This window comes from Aptenodytes forsteri, unplaced genomic scaffold (assembly GCF_000699145.1).
Source record: "Aptenodytes forsteri isolate BGI_AS27 unplaced genomic scaffold, ASM69914v1 Scaffold50, whole genome shotgun sequence".
In the NCBI taxonomy this organism is placed as follows: domain Eukaryota; kingdom Metazoa; phylum Chordata; class Aves; order Sphenisciformes; family Spheniscidae; genus Aptenodytes; species Aptenodytes forsteri.
The window spans coordinates 3862341-3879874 of NW_008795126.1; the positions used below are offsets into that span (position 1 = coordinate 3862341).

At 39.2% G+C, this 17534-nt stretch overlaps 1 protein-coding gene across 1 annotated transcript in view; it reads left to right on the plus strand.

Moving 5' to 3' along the window:
• Positions 1–17534, plus strand: part of PKD1L2 (polycystin 1 like 2) — a 46825-nt gene that overhangs the window by 7480 nt on the left and 21811 nt on the right. The window contains 20 exon segments of the mRNA XM_009277338.1: positions 520–749; positions 1397–1801; positions 2911–3009; positions 3738–3787; positions 4926–5043; positions 5677–5884; positions 6615–6735; positions 6997–7138; positions 7641–7841; positions 8057–8202; positions 8681–8875; positions 9731–9856; positions 11256–11438; positions 12506–12630; positions 13502–13628; positions 14796–14930; positions 15612–15837; positions 16242–16435; positions 16866–17096; positions 17322–17423. Of these exon segments, the coding sequence (XP_009275613.1) occupies positions 520–749; positions 1397–1801; positions 2911–3009; positions 3738–3787; positions 4926–5043; positions 5677–5884; positions 6615–6735; positions 6997–7138; positions 7641–7841; positions 8057–8202; positions 8681–8875; positions 9731–9856; positions 11256–11438; positions 12506–12630; positions 13502–13628; positions 14796–14930; positions 15612–15837; positions 16242–16435; positions 16866–17096; positions 17322–17423 (3364 nt within the window).

Here is a 17534-nt window from a genome sequence, read left to right on the forward strand (position 1 = left end):
ACCGATGCCCAGCCAGTCCCTGAGCAGCAGTTACTGCCCCCCGGCCAACTCCCCCCAGTTTATGTACTGAACATGACGTCCCATGGTATGGAATATCCCTTTGGGCAGTTTGGGTCAGCTGTCCTGGCTGTGCCCCCTCCCAGCTTCTTGTGCACCTCCAGCCTTCTCAGTCAGTAGAGCGTGGGAAGCTGAAAAGTCCTTGACTAGTGTAAGCACTGCTTAGCAACAACTAAAACATCAGTATATTACCAACATTATTCTCATGCTAAATCCAAAACACAGCACTGTACCAGCTACTAGGAAGAAAATTAACTCTATCCCAGCCGAAACCAGGACACTGGAACAAAGGAACAATCTTCAATGCTAAAAATGCTATGTAAATAAATGAGGGATTACAGCAATTGCAGTAGAGCTCAGTCAGGTCAGAAATTTGGCAACTGTGACCACTGTTATCACGTAAGGCTAAGGACTTCTCAGGACAGTCTTCCACAATAAGCAGCTGTTCTCTTTCTGTTGTAGACTGGTCAGCAATGTAACATATAGATATTCATCTCCTGGAGAATTTACCGTTTTTGTGGAATGTACCACCAGCGAATGGCACGTGATGGCACAGAAGCGGGTGACTGTTCAAGATAAGATGGATCAACTAAGCATTACTGGATGCTATAGCCAGTATGAATCTGGGAACAGCTCTCACTGCCGTACACTGTATGGGGATTTGTTGTGGATTCAAGTTGAACTCAATGGAGGTGAGGGTAATTACTCTGCATGATTTAAACGGCAGGCTAAATATTATGCTACCCATGGGATAGAAGCAAGATTTTCATTATGCAAAACAATACTTTTTAGTGAATGCTTTCCCTCTAATTGTTGCATTCCTGCAACTGAATGCTCTCAGCTCCATTGGAGAGGTTCTTTCTCAGAGATATTACAGCACCTCAAACGTAAGTATAAACCCTTTTTCCCTCTACACAAAGCTGACAAAGCATGAGCATAACTTCAGTCACATGAATCCACATGAAGCCAGTAGGAATATTTCCACATTTGAAGTTGGGAATCCACAGAAATGCTTCTCTGATTGAGGGTAAGAGGATTCCACGCTGAGCCGGTCACATTTGCTAATGTATATCTTGTTCTCACTTCAAGTTCCTGGAATCCACATATATGCTTAAACAATAAAATTCAGTAGTGTATGTTTGCATTCTCTTGACTGCCCTAACACTCCCAGCAAAAAACACGTCATAGACTTCCACAGGGAGCCTAGAGGGGCACAAAAGCCTGCGTTGCTGCAGTGTTCTTATGCCTCCTTTATAAATACCTGAATGCTGCACAAAGCAGCTAGAATTGGATGGCTTATTACACAAGCTGTGAGAAATTTTGAACTGTCTTTTTACAGGCAATGGAGTGACCTACGTTATATTAGCAGATAACATGACACTCACTGAATCCAGTGCAAAGGAAGGAATTGTCCCTCACAATCTGACACTCGACAGTGCCTCTCAAGAGCTGCTAGGCCCAGGGATACATCAGCTGGAAATCCGAGCATCCAGCAACACAACCGCATCGGAGATCTCTGAGGGCATTGCTATTCACTTATTTGAGCCAGTATCTGGTCTTCAGGCTGCATTAGCTTCTCACACGCTGCAGCTGGGGGAGAATTTGGAGATAAATGTCTCTGTGTCTCATGGTGCCCCAGATAAACTGAAGTTTGAGGTGATTGGATCTAATGAAACTTACTCTCACAAAGAAGATGGCCCTCATGGGGAACCTCGAATGTACATCATTCCCATGCAGTCTGAAGGTACAGCATGCTGACATCTTCTGTATTTCTAAGACACTCACAGCTGAGTAGAGGAGTTCACATAAACAGTCACAGCACCCTAGGGTAGGGGACAATAATGTACAGCTGAACTTGGTAGCTTTTCTAGCTGCTCAAACTCGGTCTGCAGAACAGTATGACCAGCATGGTCTTACTGACTTGTAAGTGAGCTAAAAAAATTGAACTGGCAAATGGGTTCTCCATATGGAGACTGAAAGAAAGGCTTCACCTGATTTTTGCAATAAAAAAGACATAATGAACCAGGGTTTATTTTTTCATGACATGATCTGATTCAAGTACAAATGATGATATTTTCCTGAATCACAAAGTGTTTTCCTCCTGTTTGTTCATATGTGTAACTTTTCAAGTTTACACTCCTCTGCATTTTACACTGCAGTAATCAATAATCTGAGGAGTTCTCAGTAGAGATGACAAAGGGGAGCTTTTCTGTGTGTCAGTCTCCAACAGGTAGTTTTTGTTTGACTTACTTATGAATAAGCTTTTTAGTAATTTTTTCTTTCCATTATTAAGAAATCAAAGCCTTTAAAATGTGGGATTAGGGAGATTGTCTTTAAGAGTTAGTTCAGTGGCAGAAGATAAAAATGTTTCCTCCTCTAATGAACTATTTGAATCCCATGCCAAAGCTGGAACACTAGAAGCTAATTATGATTTAATTTTATGTTTTAAAATAATTCAATATTAAAAGTTTTATTGGGTCTCCCTATACCCATTTGAACATCCCTTCCCTTCAGGCAGAAATTTTCAAACAAGACAGCTGGTCTCTCAAGATGCCTAAACTCATTTGGACTCCAGTATTAGCACACCTCTAGTTTCCTATGTGGTAATATCATAGCCAGCTGACAATGAATAGCATTGCAAGTGCTAGGACAAAGGCATCTGAGTTATTAAAAAGCTGAGACACAAGGGGAAGAACATTCCTTGAAAAGCCTTTCAGCAGTGGAAACTCATCAGAAAAACCCCAAAGCTCTTAACAGAAGAAAATAGGGTTTTCTTTACAAATTGGGTTTTATATCGCAAACATGATGGACTGGTCCCACTGCTATTCTTAACTGGCCATTTGTCTTCTCTAGGTACTTTCCTAGTGAAAGTGGTGGCCATGAATGCCTTCTCAAACATGAGTCTGGATCTTGGGTTCATCACTGTGTTGGCAAACAGTTCTCATAAAGAAGGTAATTGCATTAGTCTGACAGTGCTGTTTTTGACCACGTAAGTGTCTTTTTGCAATCAGAGCATTTCATGGAGTGTTTATGGTTTGCATCTACTAATTGCTTTCCTTCCAGCAACAGTGCTGAAAACTTTTGTGGAGGCTTCTTCCTGATGAAGGCAGATTCCCTGGCTTTGAAGTAGTCATAAATTAGCATCACTCTGTATATGTTACACATTGCACATTTGATATTTGTCCTAGAAATAATTAGTGAAGTTTATGGCTCGGGACATAGCTCTGAAACCAGAAAATATTTGCATCACAGCAGTCTCATAAATTGCTGTCAGTAAATGCTTCTAGATTGCTCATCCTTACATTTACAAAAGCAGATTATACCAGGAATAAAGTGACTTTAGTACTAATTCTATTGAGACTTTTCCAGTGCTTTCCCTCAATTTTGCTTTGTACATCGATGAAACTCCATCACCTTCTGTGAATTTATTTTGATTTACACCATTATGTTTGAAGAATCAGGATCATCTTCTTTATAGTATGTGACTAGCTTGTTGTTACAATTTTACCTATTGTAACTAGACTGTTTATCACAGACTCTAGTTCTAGAGTCTGATTCTTACAGCCCTATCTTTCAGACTGTCGGTAGTCAAACCTGTGTATTTAAGTCGTATTCACTGAGGATGTCTGAAAGCTTTATAGGTAGGAATAAATTATTCTGCTCTTTTTTGTATTAAACAGATTCTGCTAAGGAAGAAGGCAGCTCCAAAACAAATACCCAAAAGACAAATGTAAGTATTATTTAAGGATCTTTCTTTAAATTGAAACGCTCAGTAATTTTTCTTACCAGTAAAAGTGCTGCATAAGATATTGAAAATAAGTATTGTAGCATACTAGATTATGGACTAGATCTTCTGCCACATATGTTTTAACACAAAATCTACACCAAAAGTCTCTGAGACAAATGCGTTTACAGGCATTCAATCTACAATTCATAAAAGCCTGCAAGTAACAATTACTAGATTAGAGAAAATGAACTTTTCACAATGATTCAGTTTTGGAAGTTGAAATGTGCTTAGATGAATTTTTAAATTATCTACTTGACTAATGGAAACCTCTCTTTGAGGGGCTATCCTTCAAGCAGAGTTTAATATATCTTTATATTGTTTCTAAGTGTTTCCTGCTTCTGTATTGGAATGTTTAAGCTACTTTGCAAAGTAGAAATTTCTAGTTTATGGCAAACTGAGAAACTAATGATACACCAATTGCTAGCAGCTGCACAAATTTAAATAATAAAATTGCGAGATATAATATTTTGTTATCATCTTAAAGGTCTAGTTTTTAACTATAACACTAGCAGACAGATGTCTGCTATAGAGATGTGCTGCTTCACAAGAAGGCATCATGCTTTACAGATTGCCTGTAAGAATATATTGCATCAGAGGAATATAAAACTAATTAAAAACTAAGTTTATCACACTGTGTTGCACAGAAAGACAAATTCGGCTACCTCCTTCTCTTTATCTACAGCTGTAATGTATCCAATTCAGATAAAAAAGGAATGTACTAGCAGATGTACTAGAAGACAAATTATTGTCCAAGGGTTAAAAGTCTTGGTCCAGAAGTGGAAAATTAATGGGAATTAGTTTCCTAAGTACCTGCATTAGTTTTGAAAATGGGAGCTGGACTCCTAAGCCACTTAATGAGTTTGGGAGTATTTTGCCACACAATTTCTCTGTGCCATCTGCTTCTATTCCCATAGCTTCTACTTCCATACTACCACTGATCAGGGAAAGATCATTTAAACTACAGATCTGCATACAGGGATTTGGGGTCTAAACTTTCAGAACTTTTTCATTATAAAGAAGCAAGATACGTATGTGGTTATACATGCTCCTGTCCTAACTAATACATTTACTTATTATTTAGGATCACAGAAGAAAAAACAAAATATATATTAAACCGAGTCGCCATGTGGATCCTTTCACAACTGTTACACTTGGCTGGCCAGACAACAATAATAATTCCGGTTTTCTCTGGTCCTGTGGTATGTGCATTTCCTGAACTTTTCCACCAACTTCTATTTGACGAGTAACAAACTCACTGTTGTGTCAGATCAAGTGGTGAAAATCTGACTAAAGGATGGTTTACTCTCTGGCTTTAAAGTTTGCCACTTACTGTACATGAAGAATGTCCTTCTACCTTACCCTGGTTTTAACACTGAACTAATTATGGTATATAATATGGGATAGTACTCAGTTTTTGTCTTTTCCCAAAGGTGGCTACTCCTAGGTTTCAATTTTTCAAGATCTGCCCATCCTAAGCCCTCACCCTCATAGCCAAGAACTAATCCCAAGTGACTTACATAGTTAGGCATTTGCAAGGTACACGTCTCAATAAAACAGCAATAATTAGCATCAAATATGATGCAAAAACATTTATGGCTGAAAACTGGATTGAGATTCAGGATGCCTGTGTTCTGTCCCCATATTTATCCCTGGCCTCATACGTTACTTTGAAGAAGTCAGACTGTACTCTGAACTCTGACTACCCACTCTTTAAATTGGGTTCAGGAACCTTGTTTGCTCTATAAAGCTCTTTGAAACCTATGGCAGTAAAGTCCTTTATAAGAGACATGGGATGTTGCAACTATTCTAATTATAAAGGAAATGTTTTTCAGGAGTTTGCTGGCCTGAGTGGAACAAATGTGTGCAGCAACAGATAATCCTAACCAACCAAACTGAGGTGCAAATCCCACCTTTCTGCCTTCCTCCTCCAAAGTCAGCAGTGACTGTCAGGGTTACAGTCCAAAACCATGGCAATGAAGAGAGGCAGGACGAGCAATGTCTCTATGTGACTGCAAAACAAGAACTGCAACTAGAAATCAGGTCTGTTTTTAAACCATAGTATTCATTGGTTAATATTATTACTACACAGACATAGTGCAAAGCCACAGTTTTCAATAATAACGATAATAAAGTAATAACGTACTTATTGTTGTAAAACTATTTATACCTTACCATCATAGGAATTACAGACAAAATGGGTCTTGCTGCATTTTCCAGTCCACATTTCTGAACATAATCCTTTTATAAACTGAATAATATTATTCCCAAAACCATTTAGCGTTTTTGACCCCACTACATCCTTTCAATGTTGGAGATGTCCATATGCAAACTTCATTGAAACAATGGGAATAAAAGCCATGAGATATGTCTGCAATTCCTACTAGACACCCAGGTACACATTACTGCTTCAAAAAAATCTGTTCTTCAAGCATTTAGTGCCTCATTAAAGAGCAGTGGCATTTCAATGATCTGTTAATATAATCATTTCAGGAGCTTAAATAGAGGCAGGCTTCATTTGAGAGCCTGAATCAGTTTTGCAGTATAAACAGTTTGTGAGTTCTGGGCCTCAGTCACATTGAAAATGGAGATGAAGGTTCCTAAATCTCTTGCTTTAAAATTAACTATTTAGCTATTTGTGAGTCCTGTGTCACCTGTCTCATATTGCAGGGCTTTTGCAGGTTTTAATCAAATGAGAGTAAAACAATGAACATCAAGGACTATGACATCTTATACGGTTACAACTTGTAACTATGGTCTTAATTCCTTACAGGTGTGAGGCAAACTGCAAGCCAGTGAATGCTAGTGGTGAGGTTGTTTTGAGTGTCTCTGGACAGAAGGACTCCCAGGCCATGTATTATAACTGGTATTTAGATAACACATTCCAAACCAAGGTGAGAGCATCAGATTTGTCAGAAATACTGCACAGACAAAAATAAACATCCATCCTGAGGGAACGCCACGTGGCCTCAGGGTGATACTTTGTCAAATGGACGCTTTGGAAATAATAGTGAAGACTGAGACAAGGGGGTGCTAGATTTGGGAGGGGTTATAATGAAGGGCACCAAACTGCTACCCTGCTCCTGATAAATCACAACAGAAATCACAGCGAAGAGCCTCTACCGTCATGTTTTCTTTTCTGTCTGATTTTCCAGTCTACGGCCCTCCCTCTAGCCTGTGGCCTGACTGGTTTCCGGCAGAACTCTTTGAATTTGCTTCAAAGCAACACATCCGTGCTGAAAATGAACAGCTCCTTCTTGCAGACACAGGGGGAAGCTTTTCAGATTAAAGTAACAGGTAAGGGCAAGCATGGTTTTTCAGACTCCTTTGAGATAGTTTCTGCCATTGTGACATCACATTGACATTACACACACATCATAGCCTCGCTGACAAATAAGTTAAATCATTCCACAAGTTGAGAGCTGTTACTTTATATGTGGGTTCTTTAAAATAATTAAGAGCTAAGTTTGTTCTGGGCTGTTGCACAGCAGGATAAATTCAGTTATCTTACTCCAAGCTGTTAATAACTTTGTTAAGGCTCATCTGGAAATGAAGTTATGCTAAATACTTGATCAAATAATACAGCTTTGCTTTGTAATGCAAACACTACCATGTTTTTAATAGTTCTTTTCCTCTTATGGCTTATTCAGTAGCAGGATTTCATTTCTGATTAGGCTCACCCTGATGTTTCTGGTGCCTGAACAAACAGCATCATTGCTAGAGTAGGCAAGATTAACGTCAGAAGATCAGTGCTGCCGGGGCACGATTATTGCTGACATTCTGCTCCCTCCACTCCCAGCAATGACTCAGCGTGGCTACGGGGAGGAAACGTACCTTGTCAGCACCGTGCCTCCGCCCCAGATCCCCAGTTGTGCCGTGTCTCCCAAGCAGGGATCAGTGCTCACCACATTCACAGTCTCCTGCAGCACTCCTTGCTTGGCGGATTCATGCCAATCCAGTCATAACAGGCAGCTCACATATTGCTTCTATCTGAAATCAAGTAAGTCCTGAGGTGAACTGTTTGGCTAACTGCTTCTTCGTGTTTCTAGCAAGGACTGTTACTGTTGCTAACAAGAGCAAAGGCACAATCTGCTTCTGCTCCCCAGGGAGACTGAGTCAATCAGGCCTACACAGAGCAAGTCCAGTCCCCTGCTCTTAGAGAGCAGGAGGTGTCTGTGTGGTGTCTGGTAGGTGACCCCCTCTTTCCTGTTTCAGATTCTCTCCTGCATTGTGGCCTGGATCCTGAACTCTTCCCAGTTTATCTTCCACTTGGAGAAAAAGAAAATAATTTCATTTTACATATGACAATTACTGTTAGCAACAGCTATGGTGATACAGTTCAAACTAATGCTTCAGTGAAGGTACACAGAAGAATTACTTTATTTCAAGATCTCTCAAGTTGAAATCTAACCGAAGATTCACTTTTGGAGTTTCTTCCCATTTTAGACTTATTACTTCCCTCTGAATGTGCCATAATGACCATTTTCCTGTCTAACAGAGACTATTCTCTGAGGACTCAAGATAGTCAAAAGAATCTTCCACTGCCCTTTTTCTAGGATAGAAGTTTAAAAGATGATCTATTTGGACATTGGGCAGCATAAGCTGTATTTAGTGAGTCTGGTGTTACTCTGCGTAGGCCCCAGAAAACTCCTGCTTCTGCCCCACTGCCCCAGTAGAGAGATCCTTATCAGGCCACTAAAAATAAAACATCAAAAATGGGGAACACGAAGTTTTCTGTCCCACTCTAGCTAGGCTGTCAATAAGATGATAATGGAAGCTGTTCAAAGATAATTATAACAGCATTAGCAACGTTAAGAGCATCTCTGATTTCTTCATCAGGTTGGACACGCAGATATGATTGATGGGAACCTGACCCTGCAGGCTATTGTATTGGAGAAGGCAAACACCATCCTAAAAGCTGGAAACAACAGCATGAGTCTTTTCCAGCTGTGTAAGTCAGTGACATCAGTCCTTAATCAGGAGACCCAAGAGGAAAGCTTTAACATATCTTTACAGACGGACACACGAAAAGAGGTCAGCCAAACACTTGTTTTCTTGCAGTACAATGCAATATAATGGACTCTTCATATTCTTTGACAGCTCTTAAGTAATAAAAAGCTCATATATCACCACCTGAAATCAATGGAGGTTTCAAGATTCTAGTATCTATCTCAGTGTTTGGCACAGGTTTCAGCTGTTTTTCACCATTTGCCCACATAAATAATTTGTTTTATCATCCATCAGTAAAAGAATTAATTCTCAATTGTTATTGCATTAACTTAAACTAATTTCGACAGTCTTTTTAAACTTAAAATCAACCTGATTTTCCACAAACAATTTAAATATTAATAAAATGGCCTCTCCTGTAGGAGAAATATCCTATCTACTTTTCCCCAAAAGTACTAGATGGCAGGTAATTTTAGTTTGTTCCTTTCAGCTACCAGCTTATGTTTGTTATAAGCTTATATTTCTACAGTGCTTTGAGTGCCTCAGATGAAAAGATCTAGAGAAATGCAATGTATCCTTCAATTATGATTCATTATTTGAGTAACATCAATCATACATGGCTCTGCTTTCTATGGAAGTGGCATTTATACAGTAATTCACATACATTAGTACAAATTCTCACAAGTAACTCTCCTTGCTATTAATGGATGTTAAGTGTATAAATTCTCTGTGTTGGGAGGTATCATAAAACTCATGATTATACAGTTACTAAGGCAAGTGGCATCTTGTCAGTAGACCTAATATCAGTTCAAATGATCCTTGTTGTGGAGTCTTCCTCTACCACATAATTTACAGCAAGCCTGGCTGTCAATATACAGCACTACTTGCACAGTCCTAATTAGCATCTTACTGCTTTGCCTAATTATCCCTTTTCATCCCAAGCTCCGAGGGCTGATGCTGACAACTCTCTCTGCTGTTAACGTAACATCAGTGCAGACTGCTCTTAAGATGTCAGAAGTATTGAAAGAAATCACTTACAGGAGTGAAGAGCTGTCTGTCTCAGCACAGGTAAGAAGCAATTCATCTTGTATCTCCTCACACTAACAGTATAGACTCTATTGCACACCACTGACCTTGGAAGAGTTTCGGTGCCTTACAGTTATCTGTTCTTTACCCATTTCTTCAACTGTACTAGCATGTGTGTTTTGACCAGAAGGGAATACATATTGCTGTTTAGAGTAAGTGAATTTGGACTCACAGACATTGTCTCAGCAACCACTACAATCCAGCCTATGACCATCTGGCCAGCTACATTTTATGATACATCTTTAAGATGGAAACTTTAACTTTTAGTCAGAGGCATGTTAGGATGTATATTTTATCTTGCAAAGCACTCTTGGAATCCCGAAGACAAACTGCCCAGGAGGGTTTTTCTAGAATCGCCCAGATCCATTGGTCCCTGATCATGCACTGTCACAAAATGCACGTAGGCAAGCTGTCAGTGAGGCAGGAACATGACAGCACCCAGAGGAACTGGGCACAAATGCTCAGATTGGCTTCACAAAAGTATTTCTTGAATCTTATCTGGCAACGTGACATTATTAGTAGATGATGCTATTTATACATAAGGAGTGAGCACATGGGAGGACAGAACAAACTGTCACTGGGGAAGTTTCCCAAGTACGCTGGCAATAAAAAGAGCTGTCCTGATTTCTGATGTATTATACAGTTGCAGCCAGACAATGGCTTGGGAGCATTTCAGCAGTATGTGGTTAACTTTGGCACGACAAGAACATAGCTCAGATTCAGCACTCACCCTACATTAAGGCTGCTAAGCGCTTGCAGACTGTGGCAATGAATATGTCCAAGCTTGCAATGAATTTGCTTGGCTCCCTCACCATCCTGGGCTAAAAGCTGGCCAGTGCTTTCACAATCACAAAGCAATCACTGGCTGCATTCGGGCACAAAATAAAAATTGTAAAAGTCATTCTCCTTCGGCACTTAGCACAGCACAAGGCCAAAGGTATTACTTGCTGGTAATCCAATAGGGTTTGTGGAAACTAAGATTGAAATGCACATGCACTTGACAATATGGTGGTATTTGTTGGACACAGTGCCCAAAGTATAACCTAATTTACTACATTACTGTACATCTAAACTGTATCCTTGCCCAGTGTTTGACAGACAAACTTCCTTCAGATATTATTCATCTTTTTTAGAAATTAAATCTGTAGAAGCAGGCTGCATTTTTCAGGTCTGTACTACATGTTAGTATACCATCTAGTACACCATCTTTATTGGCGTTTGAGGTGTTACCCCAGCACAAACAATTATAGTAAGAACAGTGTTACCCACAAATAGTCCCGTGAAATTACTTATGTTGCAATATTCAGTAAATGACACAAGTGTCACTTCTGTCATTTGTAGTACCAACACATATAAACTTTTCCCTTTGTTTCCCATGCAGGTGGAAGCTAGCAATACTCTAAAAGATGTCAGTGCTTCCTTGCTCACTGTAAACACAGAGGACAGCAGAGATGATCAGAAGTTAAAAGATGCAGCCAACTATCTGTTTAATGCAGTGAGCAATGTCCTTAAAGCTTCTGTAGAAATCAGAGCTACGAACGCTTCAGTGCCAGAGGCAGAGCAGGTAACTTTGGTTTGGTCCAGTTTGTAGTGGACTGTGTGTGAACATCTGCTTGCTTTGGAAAGTTTTTAAGAGTTCTTCTGCCTCATATTTTTAAACTGGCATTGGGTAGGGTTCATTGTGACACCATGATGGACTCGAATATCAAAGGAAACTTCTCCCCAGTTAGACCTGTTAGACTGAATGGTCTGCTAATGAAGATGATAGAAGCCTCTTGTTACATTTAAAGCTGAAGAGGACAGAGCACTGGAGAAACAGCATCAGTGTACAACCTCTAATGGATGACAAGCACACAGAGATTTTTTTCAGACTTGATTCTATCCCCTCCTTTTGCCCCATAATTCAAGGAAGCCACAGGTATTCTATATTCATGATTGGCTCCACTACTTCAAAGCTGGAATCAGCTCTGGTTGCTGCTTACACTTTTTCAGAAAGCCCACTCTGATTTTCTATTCAGAATTACACAACGTGTTTATTTTGTCCTATCCTTTCCTATCTATATGTGAATTGTCACATTTGCCTTTGTGTGCTTCCTGGGCTGAACGTACTTTAACCTTCATCACTGCAAGGGAGCAGGGCATGAAATAAATCTAACCTGAGAGAAAAGGTTATGAACTGTTCGAACTCCCCCAGGATAACACACTAATAACACACAATTAATACGTAATTAGGTCTTGCTTTTGCAAGTAACTAAACACTAAAGTGAGCAGCTAAAGGGCATTCATGTACAGAAGTGCAGGAATATGTTGCATTAAATTGATGTCATGTTTGTAGTGCAATTTCAATTTCTACACAATTTCAATGTGTAGAAGTTATAAATAATAGAATACAAAAGTAAAAGCTGTAAAATGTATTTATTTGCTGTCTGCAATGTTTTAATGAGAATTACAGAAATTGAATTGCTGATTAGAATAACTTCCTCTGAGATTAAGAAGCACATCACCAAGTTTGTCACCTTTATAAGACACTGAAAATTAGTATTGTTCCTAAAAGGAAGTAAAGGCAAATAATGTGCATCTTGATGATTATGAGAAGCTTTTTTGCAAGTTTCCTCCTCCAATCCTTTTCAGAGTTCAGTGTCGCACCAGCTCCTGAACACAGTTGAAAATCTACAGAGCGCCCTTCTGTTTGGGAAAGAACCGGATGATGAACCAACAGTCCTTACCACTCCTTCTGCCACAATGTATATACACAGGTAACAGTAACAGTGTGTCCCACCTGTTAGTTAATCCTGATAGTTAATCAAATTTGCCCCAAATAGTCATTACATTGTCCTTAAATGGAACCACCTAAATAAATATTGTAGCATAACGATAACTTCAACAGTGCAATGAGGCTGTCATTACTGACAGTAAGAACAGCTTGGACTCCAATTAGCTTCAATAAAGCCACCTTAGAAATTCTCATGCTGTGTCTTCTTTGACCAATGGAGAATTTACTCCTATTTCCTGGATGAGGCAGTAGCCACTTACCTTTGAAATTATGTAGAAAACTCATGTCATGCCAGTTAAGGGTTTTTTTCCTTTTCCAAGTTGCCAATAATGACATGTTATATAGAATTGTAACCAGCTTGGCAGAAGCAAATATAATCATGAGGAGCCTGACGAGCATTCTCCATTCCCTATAATCATCCCTAAATTGGTCCCCAAGAGCCTGGTTTTCATCCACATTTAACTGTGCATTCAAATCAAGAGCATGTTGACACAGAAATCAGGTATGTCTTTCACACAAGTACACCTAGTTGGGTACAACTTCCTATCCAGATACACCAATTCCATCCCTTTTTTGATGATTCTATGGTAGTGTTATGTGGAGTACTACGTCAGGGACAGATAATGTACAGAGTATTTACTGGCAGAGTTACAAATATTTTTCCAGCTAAGTTATACTCGTGAAGTGAGAAAGCTTTTTCTCTAGATATGAAGTCCATGCTATTGATGTTTCTTTCTGTTTTGTTTTAATGTTTTGTTTTTTTTTTCTATTTCTCTTTTATTCTGTTCATGTTTTGTTTTTTTTTCTATTTCTCTTTTATTCTGTTTTGCTTGTGTCTAACCCTAACTGGACAGATTACAAACAGAAAACATGGATGGCACATCCATTAATATCTCCAATTCCAGCTCTGCCAGTTTCACTCTCCCACCTGCTTCCTCTCTCAGTGTTTCAGGAGTTGATGATGAAACAGTGGATATAAGGGCAAGTAAACAGCTTTTATCTGACTCAATCTGATACACAACTTACATTCTTGGTCTAGTGGTTTTAGAATCTTTCCTCCTTTTACAATGAATACACAAGCACACAAGTCATCCCTCCTGTCATGCCAAGAAAATAATTTGAATTATTTTTGGTCAAAGAAGCCTTCACTTATCTTAATTGCATGAGATTGGTTCAGCAAGCTAAGGAGGACTGAAAACTTAAATTTCCCATCCCATCGGTCCCTCACATACACTCCTGATTCATACTTGCATGGCTAGAGAAGGCAATGGAATGAATCAATACCTATAAATCTATTTGCTGTTTGTATACATCTAATGCTCTGAGGAGGATGCAACAGCTCAGAGTTCATATCACCATTAAAACTAACCTGCAGCAGTCCTGTTTCATCCCAGCTAGAAATAAATGAGTTTGAGGCACCCAGATCCTGCAGGACACAAAAGGCCTGTGAATGTCCTGATGATAACACATCCCTCATCTGAATTAGGATATGGTGTTTTTTCCCTCAGAACAATAGCTTGCATATTATTGTCATATTTTTATAATAAATTTTCTAAAGGCCTCTCTGTTGATTTCTCACTCTCAGGAAACCCCTACAATACCTGCAAAATATATACATTTTTTCATTTTGTCTTTTCCAGCTCTGCTAAAAAATGTCCAGAGCCCACTGAAACCAGTGGAAATACATCCATTGTCTTACCTGAGCATTAGGAGAGGCTCCTGAATCCTCTCATTGGACTGACAACTCTGACATACTCTTCTGTGCATTGCAATCATAGTGGAAATAGACTTCTGTTCCTAATTCCAAGAGGGGTGCCACAGCCTAGGTTTGGTGGAGTTACTTTGGAAGAGGCTTATGCAATTGCATTTTGATATCTGGTGTCCAAAAGGCAAAAGGGTTACAATGAATGGAAACAATAAACACTGTTGTACACATATCACATTTCAGAATCAAAATCACTTTCAAGGTTTGTGTTTGACCTACCTTAAAGATAAAGCAGCTTCTTACATAAATCTCTATGCAGGCTTCTTTTAAGTCGAGTACTGTTTGGGTCTGAGCTCAAGCTTTCACTATTCAGAAATTTAGAGGGTGAATATAATGAAATATTGACAATAGCTCAAAACTGATTGATAATGTCTTGCTAATAGATGGTGAGCTTTGCCGTGAATCCCTTTGTCTCCAGTGACACCAGTTTTGACATCAGTGGAACAGTGGGAGGTCTAAGTCTTACTGGTCTGGATGGCTTGATCATACCAGTCAGCAATCTCAAAGAAAACATTGAGGTAAACTCACTATTTTCTATCCCTCTCCCTCTTCCCCTGTTTTTTCTTTCTCTGTTAACGAGCTATTTGTGTTATCATCTTCTGAGATGACTGCAAATGGTGGTAGTGTTCATTACATTATACGATGGGATTGTGGTGTCTGCATTTGTGATGGAGGGTTTGTGCCATGTGAAGAATGAAATAACAAATATTTCTGTCTTTTCTTAAAAAAGAGGTATCTTCTTCATTTAAATGGATGTGAGAATGCTAATCAATGGTTGTGGAAAAAGACTCCAGATTACAGTCATCCCGAAACACAATGTAATGTCTGATTTCATCATCCAACAACTGTATGTTCGTATTACTACTGTTTGGGCTTCCTAGCCCATGTATAAGCTGACATCTAAATTGTTCATACACACACTTCATGTAGCCAGTGTTTCAGTTATAATCTCAGCTCTTCATTCAGAAATGCACCAAGGATCCCAGCCTTTGTGATGAGTTTACATAGGTTTCAAATGAACTTTTCAGAGGTTAGCTGGCAGTATCAAGAAAATTACCTTGAAGCCAATATTTATGCTGGCCATGCTTTCCCTATGTTATGAAAAAACATCATCTAGCATGTGGCTATATTGTGCTTATAGATAATAGAAGCAAGACGCTTTGCTCTATTTAAAGCTATGTCTTTCTGTTTAAAAACAGATAATGTTACCAAGGCTTTCAGCAACTCAGGAAGACAAGATTCTGTTGAATCTGGGCAATTTTAGCACTTTCCAAGTCAATGTCACCTCAGAAAACACATCTATAGTGATCCACCTGGAATCTGAACATGACATTCCACTAATACTCTACTTAGGATACAGTTATCGTCCAAATGAAACTAACTATGACATGAAAAATCATCTGTTCTGCAAGAAAACTACTGGAGGTAAGACAACTTGTTAGTGACCCACGAACTTGTGCATTCTGGGCTTATGTAACCAAAATACTTTCACCACCCACAGCAAGTTATGGGCAGTCAGTATGGGGAGTGCTCATCCACAACTTTTCTGCACATGCGTATTTGCAGAATGAGCCTTGACCATGAGTTCAGACGGCTAACTGGAAAGAAACCTCTCAAAGGAGTTTCAATTTGTCATGCTTCAGGGTTCCAATCTCTAGTATACAGTGTTCACTAACAGGAGCAGAGTGCGATGCTTTGAACAATGAGTTGCTAAGAATGATTTCATACCTGTTTCTTCAGTTTGTTTATTCGATTATATGCAATACAGCTGCATACTTCTGAATTAGCATTTCTATATACACATTGAAACTAAAATATTTATGTTCAAGGTGAGACAAACACCTGGGTTGTTAGCCCAGAAGAACTCATTTTTGGAGAGGGAACCTACTACTTCACCGTTTTACAAGATATGGGACTAGATTCCACAGTCTATGACAGGCTAACTATAGCTGTCACTTGCTTCGCATCCCGTTGTGTATTTTGGGATGAGCACCAGGGGAACTGGAACAGCTACGGATGTCATGTAAGTAGAGAGAAACAAAACAATGTTTATATTATATACTTCAAAGCCAGCCCTCATAACTTGTAGTAAAATGGTAGCATTGAACTCACACCGTAAAACAAGATCATTCTGAGATGTTTTAATAAACTCAAGTTTAGTCATACCGGACTAAGCTTCAAATGACATTTCCATTTCAATTTCTTGGGATGAGCTTCTATATAAAAAGAAATGGAAGCATTCTGACAAGGCTGTATTATATTGCATATTATATATGCCCGTTTCTGGCTAGACATTAGAATTAATATTCCTTATTGGAACTTGAACAATTCTTTTCTGTATAGCAGCTCTCCACACTAACTTACCAATCTCAGCACTGTCTTTTCATTTGCTTGGTAAGTTATCTAATATTTTGAAGCAAAATGTTTTATTAGGAAATTTTTCTGGTTTTCAGGTAGGACCAAAAACAAATCCTAGAAGCACACATTGCCTCTGCAACCATCTGACATTCTTTGGGAGTTCCTTCTTCGTCATACCCAATGCCATAGATGTTAGCAAAACTGCACAGCTATTTGGTACATTTGTGGACAACCCTGTGGTGGTGACAACTGTAGGATGCATCTTTCTGATATATGTGCTTGTAGTTGTTTGGGCTCGAAGGAAAGACATCCAAGATGATGCCAAAGTAAGTCTTCAGCTAATAAAGACTGAATGTATTTAGGCCAATTCCCATTTTGCCTAGTCTGTTTTAATAGGAAGTCTTCAACCAATCCTACCCCCTTTCCTGTAACTCTCTGTTTACTGGTAAGTATATGCATTGTTCACAAGATGACAAATTCCTATCCACAGCTTTAAGGAATCCATACTTACAGAACAGCTAACACACCGCTTGTATTGTGTCACTCTGCAGGTGAAAATCACAGTACTGGAAGACAATGACCCCTTTGCTCAGTATCGCTATCTTGTGACAGTTTTTACAGGACACCGCCGTGGGGCAGCCACAACCTCCAAGGTATCAATGGCACTGTGCGGTAAGAGAGTTTATGCACTCATTTGGAGAACTGGATGAATAATGGAGCACCTGAGGCTATTAAACAGGACAGCTCAAATGCAACATCTAAGT